Source organism: Etheostoma cragini, chromosome 4 (assembly GCF_013103735.1).
Source record: "Etheostoma cragini isolate CJK2018 chromosome 4, CSU_Ecrag_1.0, whole genome shotgun sequence".
NCBI lineage: Eukaryota > Metazoa > Chordata > Actinopteri > Perciformes > Percidae > Etheostoma > Etheostoma cragini.
The window spans coordinates 19,286,637-19,297,322 of NC_048410.1; the positions used below are offsets into that span (position 1 = coordinate 19,286,637).

Here is a 10,686-nt window from a genome sequence, read left to right on the forward strand (position 1 = left end):
AGTAGGGCAGAGTAAGCAGACGTGTTGGAGTGAGATGTCCTAACCTTCACGTTGCATGGCTTCAGCAATAAAGTGTCTGAATACAGTTTGAAGAAAAGGATGATGCTTTTAAAAGATGAGCAACAGTAAGAGTAGTTGGTGTTGCTCAATATGTGAGTGATTTATCCACCTTTGATGCTGACCACTATGCATACTGCCAGCTTCAACTAAGATATGATTAATCATATAGTTTGACCTTTGGAATACCATACCTTAAATCCAACTGAGATGTTTACTAGTATTTATTTTTTTAAGGTTATTTTTTGGGCATTTTAGGCCTGTATTTGACAGGACAGATTAAGAAAGGAAAGGTGAGAGAAGGGGAACAACATGCAGCATAGGGCAGGTTGGATTCGAACCCACGAATGCTGAGGCAAGGACTGAGCCTTTGTACATGGGGCGCAACCGGGCGTGCTACCCAGGCACCCTGATGTTTAGCACTTCTGCTGGTGTCCGGGCCTGCAGGGAACATTCTTAATAAAACTGTAAGAAATCCATCATACCTGACACCAAGAGCTATGCAGCTTTACTAATTCAGAAGAGAACATGTAAAATTCTCAAAATATACAATTTATTCAAAATATGTTAATGCGACCATCAATATTCCAGTAATTACAAAATCAGTAGTTTTTCCATCTTTATAATGTTATTGTTATAGGCAACCAGGCTTGCAGACAAACACAAGCTTTCTCATATAATGATATGCCATTTAGGACATTGTTATATAAAGATGTAAAGTCTGAATACATTGTGTTTTTCTTGTTATTAATCCTTACCGAAGCGTGACACTAGTGCCAATAAGCAAGAAATCTAGTGTCAGCAATTTTGAGAAATGAAGAGATTGATAACACCAAAACTCTGGTACCTGTATCGTGGAAGACCGAAGGCAACCTCTCTGGCCAGGAAGGTCGCTCATTCATTTATATGTTCAGACGTTCATTCAATATGTTCAAACTTCCATTTACATAATTTTCTAAACAGCATGTCATAATACACCATGAGGACACGGGGTTCCTTTTAACAGCCTACTGTCGTGGCTAATACTGACAAGATCGTAGCTCAACATTTACAACTGGATGTGATCTGGATTTCATTGATTAATAAAGAAGCAGAACCAACATTTAAATGGCATTGATTGCAGCAGCTTGGATAAACGCAAACTGGAGGAACTCTAGTGAGGTTAATTTGACCCATAAAAAAATGATGTCACTGCCTGAGACACGTCTTAAGAGAACAAGAAGGAACCAAAAAGGGGATGTAGCAATCTCTTTGAATGTGACTTAGTTTGTACTTCCTCGAATTGAGTTAAGAAACAAACGTCTTCCTATGAGAACTTAAAATAAAATAAAAAAAGCAAACAAAACCGCAGACACTGGTCACCGCATCAGCAGGAAAAACATACTAAATATGATGACACCTCACTACACTTGAATTTCCAGATAAATTTTAGAGTGTCAGACTACTGAGGAGGTCGAACTAGACTCTGTTTCCCCCTTGACAACCAAATCTCTAACACTGTTCATCAGTGTGGGTGATTGTGTTTTTATATATGTTCGTTAACAGTAACAACACAGACATGTAACTGCAGTTCATGGGAACCGATAAGGACATATTATACAATTATATTTACAAAGGCATCTGTACAAATATTTGACACTGTACAGTTGAAGTTGTCGGGATAAAGTGGTAGAGGCATTGTGGGTAATCCATTGTTTAAAGGGGATGGAAACAAACAAATCACCATAACGCCAAGAAAGTCTTCCCCCATTGTTCAAAATGTCCTCATAACTTGTTTTATTCATGGATGACTATTTGGCACTCACAAGGAGATTAAAGAAAAAGTAGAATGTTGGAGTTAAACATTTTTGGGAAATATTATGTTTATCTACTTTTTTGCTGAGAATAAGATGAGGAGATTGCTAACACACTCATATCCGTGTGTTAAATACATGAAGCTGGAACAACTGGAATCTATACAAATCTGCCTATCAGCATGTGTAAAAGCTCCCACAGCAGGCATTTTGACAGGTCAAAGCAGAAAAGTCCCACATGTAATTAATACCAATGATGGATGTATTCCATTCCAAGTTTTAGGTGAGCCAGGTTTGGTACACCTTGGCTCACTGGAGAGGCTTCCTGGTACACTTAATGGAACGAAGCCATTGTTAGAGTTTTTAGTTTCATCTGTGCTTTTCCTGTTATGATGAGTCATATGTGCTGTGAAAAAGATCCGTTAACACATTTCGTTTGTTTAGTCTACTAAAACCCAAAACGTGGTTTTTCACCAGGTAATGTCCGAGGAAATTACCAAATCAAAGTCAAAGGCCAAAAAGAAATAGTTTGATGCTGTATGTAGGAAGCGCTAAGCTAACCAGCTGCTGGCTCCAGCTACAATTTTAGCGTACATAAATGAGCGCTGTCGATCTTCTCAACTAACCTGTAAACTGTATTTTTTAATTAAGCAGAGAAGCTACTTTTGGTACATTTTTTTTCTAGTAGTTTTTTATATTTCATGTTGAAGGCATGATTCACCTGTGTGGATAAATGTTTTTTGTGGGGGGATTTTTAAACTGAGGGAAGCATACAAATCATACTATACTTACAGTAATACGTTACATGGCATTTACAATTTCTGTTAATGAAACAATACAGTGACTGGGAGAAGACAAAGCCACACAATGGCCACAAGAAGAAATAACAACCCAAAACATGAACAAATAACACTGTCATTTGTAGTGACACAAATATCCAATATAAGATGGCTTGTTTGTGTGATTTTAATAGCATGTACACTTAGTAACCAGTAACCCTTACTTCACTTTATCAGTTCCATCTCAGAAGGTGCTTTGCCGGAAGACTCCCCAGCACATCTTATATTGCATTCACTCTCTACACACACCATCCAAATAATAAATACACTCAACTTTAGGAAACATACTGTTTTTTACACATTGCATTCATTTCATAAATAAAGAAATGTACAGTCATTTTTAAACCATGTTTGCTTAAATTACCTAAACAAGAGAGCACAAAGAGGGTTATGCATGAAACAGAGCATGACCTGTCAGTTCAGGCTTGATATGAGAGGACGGTGAGGTGAACTATAGTTGACAGAATACAGTGACAGTTTCAAACACTAGTGCAGAACTATAGTCTTGCCTGTTATCTCTCGCTGTAGAAGTACACTTCCTGACTGCTTCACCACTGATTCATGGCATTCCTTCACTTTACGTACACAGGCAACATTTTAACATGATGGATACTTCACAAGAGACGTCACAGCTCTCTTTTTGCTACGTTTCACTGTTTCTGATATGTTGTAGTAAAACGTGATGTAATGCGATACATCTGTGGACCGTTCTTTGATGGCCTTGCTGCACATTTGAAAACTACAAGAATATTGGGGTTTGCGTTGAAGAAAATGTTTAATTACAAGATAACCATCCACATGTAAGGTAGAAAAAAAACTCATCTCTGAGGGCAGGACATGCACCTTGTACCTTGAGATCTCGTCTCTCCTGATTCAAACTTTTCGACCCTTTCCCATGTGAAAAGCTTGAATACAGTTTGTCCACACTTTGATTCTTAAAACGGTGAATTGGGGACAGCAGGGCCAGAGTCGGACCTTCTTGCGCTCTTTCCATCCATTTGTCTTGTAGGTAGACTCCATATAAGAAAATTAATTTTAATCCAAGTGACACTGCCCGGTTCTTTTTTTCTTCTTCTCTGCTATGCTTACAACACGTCTGTGTTTGGGGAATGTGTCTCTTATTGTAGAAGAGTCTAATGGCATGGCTCAAGTAAAGTTTCTAAACTTTTTCTTCAGGCCAGCCATATTCTCTGGGAGAAGATTAAAGGTGTGGAGAAAAGGATGTTAGAAGACAGGAACACACTTTCCTTCCTTTCGCTCTTCACTCTCACAGCCCATTCCTTGCTTCTCTGTGCAAACGCTGTTCCGTCAACAGTCAAGCGACCAGGGTGCTATGACACGCAGCAGCAGGTCTGCGCCTTCGGCTGCTCTTCGTCTATTGGCTGTTTCAGTTTGAGGAGGGGTGGGTCACCACTGGCTGGCGTGTAGTAAACCGTGTTCCCATTGGAGGAGACCAGTGGCATGCGGGGGTCCTCGGAGTTGTTTTTGGCATCAGTGAAGGAGTCTGTGGAGCCGTTACCTAGGTGACCGTTGAACAAGGGATGATTCAACAATTTAGCGGCGGACCTCTGTTTCTTGAGCTCCGACAGAGTCTGAGCGCGCTCTCTCGGACACGCTTCCTCCTGAGTGGAGGAATCGAGCGATGCTGAGGTACCATTAGAGGGCGCTTGCGGCGGCGTGGACGTCATCGTGCAGATGAGCCCGTTCTGTTTGCTGCTGCCATCTTTGAGGATGGTGGACAGTTTGGGCTTGTCTGGCAGCTCCACAGCTGGCAGCTCCACAGCTATGACTGGCTTGACCTGCGGGACATCAAGAACATAGAGATAACTTTAATCCCTGTATAAATCTTCTCTTTTAGATAATTAAATACACGCTGGCCTGACTCTGTTAGGGGAAAATTGAAATCTTTGATCTGGTGCTTAAGCTCAAATAAAATGAGATGGAAAGCCCTTTTATGTGCTATTATATAGAGAAAGTCTCCCCTGTTGCTCAATGCATTTCGTGACAAAAGGGTCACATGTACTTTTCTTCCACCATGTACTCCCATTTCAGATCATCAATCCTTTGTTTCTCTTAAACCTTTTGATTAGCTAGCTATCTGTTGATAACAGGCCTCGGTTTTTTGCAGTCAGTGTGTGGAAGCTTAGTAGTGCTTACAATAGTGATCATAGTTAGAGCCAAACAGATATATATATATTTTTTTTTCCCCCACCAGAGGAAGAGCAACTGTAGCACTCAAACGGTATGGTATGCATACTGAGTGCACTCCAGTTTGTGGAGGATTGTCTTGCAGTTTTTTTCCATTGTGGGTTTCTTCCTGTTTAACTGTTTGATTATCGAGAGTTTTGAAGGAAGCCTCTGTAACTCTGACACACCTACACTGACATCTGACATTTAGACACAGATGTGTGGCGTAGATAAGATTACTGCCTTGCTGGCTGTGCAAAAATATCTAAGTCCTGTCATATACAGTACATCCGATAAGTTTTGTGCAGGAAGTTTAAACATTTAAACACAGAATCAATTCTTAAACGCTACTTTTAAAACTTTAACAAATGAATAACTATGCTTAGATTTACCTGATGCTACTACTAACTAATAATAATAATAATAATAAACTAGCCCCCTGAAGACTCACATTAACCACCTGGTTATTCTCCTGATCAGATTCTTTCTCTTTTTCCTCCTGCTCCTCCCTCCCCCCCCTCCACACGATGGCCTCCGTCTCGTACTCTTTCCGACACAGGTTATGTCTGTCGGACAGGCTGGCCCGCCGCACCACTTTCCTGTGGACAAGAGTTCCAGTGAGAGAGTGCAAGAATGAAAGAAACATGCCAACAAATATGAATAAAGTATTTCTAAGCGCAATCACAATTTATACATAACACTCATTTCTAGATTATACCGTCTGGAATAGTTTATATTTCCTAAACTTCACATTTGAAGATTAAGGGCGGCTGCTCATCTAAAAACATCAGAAACATTTACAGAAACACTACGGACGCAGAAACCAATCTGCACACTGTACTTCATTGGCAAGGACAAGAAGGTCTCATTGGGAGTAAAAAAACAACAACAAAGTAAACAATGTACCATTTGTAGTAGCAGCAGTACCACCAGCAGATGTCAGCACTTACCCACGACTCCCTGCACTCGACGTTCGCCTACACAGTGAGGTCTTGTGTTTGAGCTGTGACTTCATGATATTGTCATGTTTGTGTTTCAGGTCCAGCAGGATAGCTCTGAACTCCTCATCCTCACATAGATCTTCAAATGAGAAGGAGGGAAGGATGGAGGACAGGACATGTCAGCTCCTTTTAAATAAAACTCTGTTTGTTGTGCTTTGCTACTCTCTTACAGATAAAAAACTAAACCAGGTTTATAAAATGAATTTGTTTAGATACTTATCTTTAGTGGTGCTGATACAGTACTTTTTTACACTGACTGTTAACATATACTGAAGCTGTAAAACGTCACCATTTTAGAATTTACCAACCATCAAGACAGAAGCGGATTAGACTAAAACAGCCCAAACAAGGTCTAGATTTTCCTAAACAAGAACAGAACTCATTGTTAACTCATGGTAAAACTTGTATTGACTGAAGAATCTGAAAATGAGCGTGCTGAGGTAAGATATTTGTTTTTTTAACCCCCACCAGGTGCATTGATAAAGAGTGTTGAGGTGTAAATATACCGATGGGGGTCTCATCTAGGAAGGTCTTGGCATTGAGACTGGCTCCATGAGACACCAACAGCTCTGCCACATGCATCTGGAACAGCAGCAGAAAATTCCGTTAATGGTTTCAGACACCTTTTGTGTGTGCTCTTATCTGTTTCCTGTTGTGTTTACCTTACCTGACCCCAACACGCTGCAGCATGAAGAGGCTGCCATCCGTCCGAGTCTCTCAGGTCCATGCGGGCCCCCCCCTCCAGCAGCAGCTCTGCAGCCTGCACGTAGCCACTTGCTGCTGTGATGTGGAGCTACAGGGCAGAGGAGGAACAATGATTAGGTTTGTTCCAATGCTCAGGATTTGCTTTAGATATGCTCTGTGCATTAAGTGCAGCATGGATTTCACACTAAAGACACAATTTAGATGCCAAATAATAAAGTTATACTAACTCAAAAATGTGGACCATAAAGGACATCACGCTAGACCTGCAAAAATCTACATCAGATATTCACTTGGGTCCAAATTTGGGGATGTGGGTGCAATACTAGGCACCTTCAATCCCTAATGTTTTGTCAGATTAAGTACATAGTAAAAAGGCTTTGCCATCATTTTAGTCTGATGGGGGGGGGGGGGGGGGGGGGGGGGGGGGGGGGGGGGGGGGGGGGGGGGGGGGTCAGTATTAACAGTCAGAGATACAAACTGATCCTGCTGGCCTGAGATGACCCAGGTCAGACTTGAACGAGGAAACAATTTCACCAGGAGCGGAGGAAAGGGAAGATTAATATATCTATTTTATCAGGCTATCAACTCCAGTCTTAGTGAGTGCAGACTTCAGTTATACAGCCGAACATTGTTCATACTCACACTCCTTTACGTCTAATTCTAACTGTTAGACCAAAGTTTCCAAAGATAACAACTACATGGGGGCAAATTATAAATAGAAAGATGCCAATCAGTTTCCAGAGCCATAGGTGGTATCTTGACTAGCAGTCCAAAACCCAAAGATATTTGATATCCCATTACATAGTCACATATGAGAGGCTGGGACCAGTAATCTTTGGCATTTTTGCTTGAGAAAGAAAAAGATTGATTAATGCTGCCAATAATTTACTTTTATAGTGACTAAGTGATTGAACAACTAATTGTTTCAGCTCTACATCATATGTTTGATGAGGAGCTGCACAAGCGGCTACTAAATATGTATGTGATCATATCAAAGAGTGTGGTATAAGATGATGTGAGCGGAAACAAAAAGGGAAAACTACAAGGTCAACTTTAAAAGTGAGTGTCTTGGATGGAAGGATAAAGGATATCTTTTTGGTATTTAGACATTTTTAGGTATGTTCAGGGTTTAATCATTAGATTAACAATTAGTGTGTTTTTGATTATGCAAATCCCAATGAATCTGTGAGACATGCTAGACAAATATAATATGAAGCTAGCTTAAAAAATGCAGGTTAATTTGATTGATATTGGGACCTTAAATTCTCTATGACTTTGTGTTACGTACCATTTGTTTGCACCGGTTAAATTAAACAGATATCTGTATGAATTAAATTGTCTCTCGTTTGATCAACCCATTTGCAACCACATGAGATTAAAATCATTGTTCCTGGGAGCGGCCAAAACAAGGACACAACAATCTTCCTCTCTTTGCCAGAGATTTGCATGCTCTAGTTTGCTTCATCATGCTCAAATGAAGATTAACAGGATGTATTAAAGCAAGGGACAAGCGGCTCAATCAGACAATCTGTGGTTAGACTTTAAAGCTTAACAGGGTTATTTTGGTCTACTACCATGTAATGTCTCCTGGCTATTTCCATCCAGTGATCTGTCACGTTGTTTCCGCAGCGTAGATAAATCCCTCATATTTAATAAAGACTTCATTAAGGCATTGGACATTATATGCCCTACTCAGGAAATTATAGCTAATGACAGTTTTGTGCCTTACTTGGCTTTTTCATGCATAAGTGCACTGACCTTCCAAAACAAACTTGGTGACCATTTTAGTAGGTACTCATCACCAATTAAACTAAAACAAAGGAATTATCCACACAGGAACATGTGACTGTGACTCACTATTTAAAGCAAAAGAAAGTGTCTTCATATCGTTCCCATGCATGTGTGGGTCCTCTCTAACGCATCTGACATAACGTGCAGGAATGAAAGCAGTTTTACTGTGTGACACATGTAGGATGTAGGGAGCCCCGGAGGTGACATGGAGGGGGGGAAAAATAAGAATTTACAAAAAAACGTACTTTTGTGTGATCTCAAGTTTTATTTGCAAGCTCTTGACTCTGACATGGAGAAGAAAAAAGAATTATACATAAAAAAAGTAAAAAAAACTTACTGGAACCATCACATTTGCAAGCTCTTGATTGTGACAACAAAATTTAAAAAAAAATAAACAAATTCCCCCCAAAACATTCTAGATCTTGCAAAAGTGTTTGTCCCCAACATGTTTGTTAGAGAAATTTTTGTTGTTGCACACACCTCCACCCACACACCCCCACATACACACCCCCGTCCACACACCGGCGTGTCAGAGTCAGGATCTTGCAAAAGCGTTTGTCTCAGTACATGTTTGTTTTTTTCCCCCCTCCATGTCACCTCCGGGGCTCCGTCAGTTCAAGAGGCCTTTGAGACTGTCACTCACAATATCACAACGCACCCCCCCATATACACGCTTTTCTCAAGCTTTTTGTGCTCATTGATTAGGCCAATGGTGGATTGTTTAAAATAAATTACCATCATTATGCATACAGCTGTGATCATTTTGCTTTTATGATTGTCAGTCAATTCCTAATGTATTATTTATAAATATTTATATTGTTTTCCTTCATGCATACATATTTGTCATTAAAGGTTTATTCTAATCCAACATCATGACTGCAGGTGTATTCAGTGCTCACATCACTTTTACATCCGCAGAGCAATTTGAAATCCTGTTTGCCTTTAAGAAGATTATAATGAGTCTCTAAATGCCTGATTAGCTTCAACGGTTTTATAGCCTTATGAGCCAGTGTTCCAGAGCAAATGATCATTAAAAGGTAAATCTATAATGAAGAAGGTCCCCTGAATCTTTACACACCCTTTCCATTTTTCCCCTTAGTGCAGATCTTGATGTTTGATCATTTTACAAGAGTCATGTGTGTTTCTGCAGCACATTTGTCATATAAATCACACCATGACGGCTTAGACTCTTGACTGCCGGCTTGGAGGCTGCTGGGAAAGAGTTACTTAGCCTTATTTATATCTCTGTAGTGTTTAGTCTCAAGGTAATGATCAATCATGTCTACCCAATTATATGCCCAAACCGCTTTAGGAACATGTCTTGTCTTATTGCCATATCAAGCATATTCAAACGTTGTCTAGTCTAATAAATCCCAGTTTCTGTGGCAACATAACAATGGTGTCAGTGCAATTAAACAGCATGATGCTATGGATGCACCCTGTCTGGTGTCAATACAAGCTGCTGGTGCAGCAGCTTTAAATGCCACACTCAGGTGTGTCCCCTGCTTCCTTTTCAAACCTTTTTTCCAAATAAAACCTTTCAGCAAGATCATTTTCCATAGGAAAATACATTATATTGCCTCATAACTTTTGGAGATGGCCCCTTCGTACTAAAATAATTCAATGAAACAAATACACACCCATGCTAGTCATCTTTTTACATTTCAACTGCTACTTTGTTTTGTTTCAGTTTTACCTTGTATGTACTTTAACAAACTTTAATTGTACTGTTTTAATATTGTGTCTGGTGTTTTGACATATTCTTTATACCCTGGTCCTAAGAGAAGAGATATTTTCATTAAGTCATATTTTTAATTGTTGAAATGACAAAAAACATTTAGTCAGCTTGTTTAAAATTGATATTGGTAGAGAAAAGTCAAACGTAATGAGCAAAAAGTCTTACCAGCGTGGCTCCCTGAGAGTCCTGTTGGTTGACCTCCTCTCCCTGTCTCAGCAGTTCCTGAATGTCTCCCAGCATCCTTCTCTCGGTTGATGCTCGTGTCTCGTTGATCATCTCCTGGGTGATGCCTGTCAATCAAATGCACAAGCAGAACCACAGCGTCAAGCACAAGGGCGGACAGTTTTCCCCACTTCCCTGATCTGAGCCACATGGAGGGACAGAGGCCAGGGCCCAGGAACACTTCCCAATGCTTGCTCATAAAAACTAACATCAAAAAATGAACGCTGGAGAGAAAAATTCATTTCCTGGATTGACAGCAACATCTTTTTTTAAATTACACTGGAGGTTTTCTACAAGCAGTTCATGGCGTCCATAATAAATGCTTCTCAGCATGTATTGATTTTTTTTTGGGG

The 10,686-nt window shown here is 40.1% G+C and overlaps 1 protein-coding gene across 3 annotated transcripts in view; it reads right to left on the reverse strand.

The window, feature by feature from the left end:
- Positions 1-2,608: 2,608 nt before the first annotated feature.
- Positions 2,609-10,686, reverse strand: part of ppp1r16b (protein phosphatase 1, regulatory subunit 16B) — a 76,900-nt gene continuing 68,822 nt past the window's right edge. For all 3 annotated transcript variants that reach the window (XM_034869319.1, XM_034869320.1, XM_034869321.1), the window contains exons 6-11: positions 10,277-10,401; positions 6,545-6,670; positions 6,384-6,459; positions 5,827-5,956; positions 5,328-5,475; positions 2,609-4,488 (exon numbers count right to left, since the gene is read on the reverse strand). In XM_034869319.1, coding sequence (XP_034725210.1) covers positions 4,021-4,488; positions 5,328-5,475; positions 5,827-5,956; positions 6,384-6,459; positions 6,545-6,670; positions 10,277-10,401 — 1,073 coding nt within the window. In that variant the 3' untranslated portion in view covers positions 2,609-4,020. The remainder of the gene's footprint in view (positions 4,489-5,327; positions 5,476-5,826; positions 5,957-6,383; positions 6,460-6,544; positions 6,671-10,276; positions 10,402-10,686) is intronic.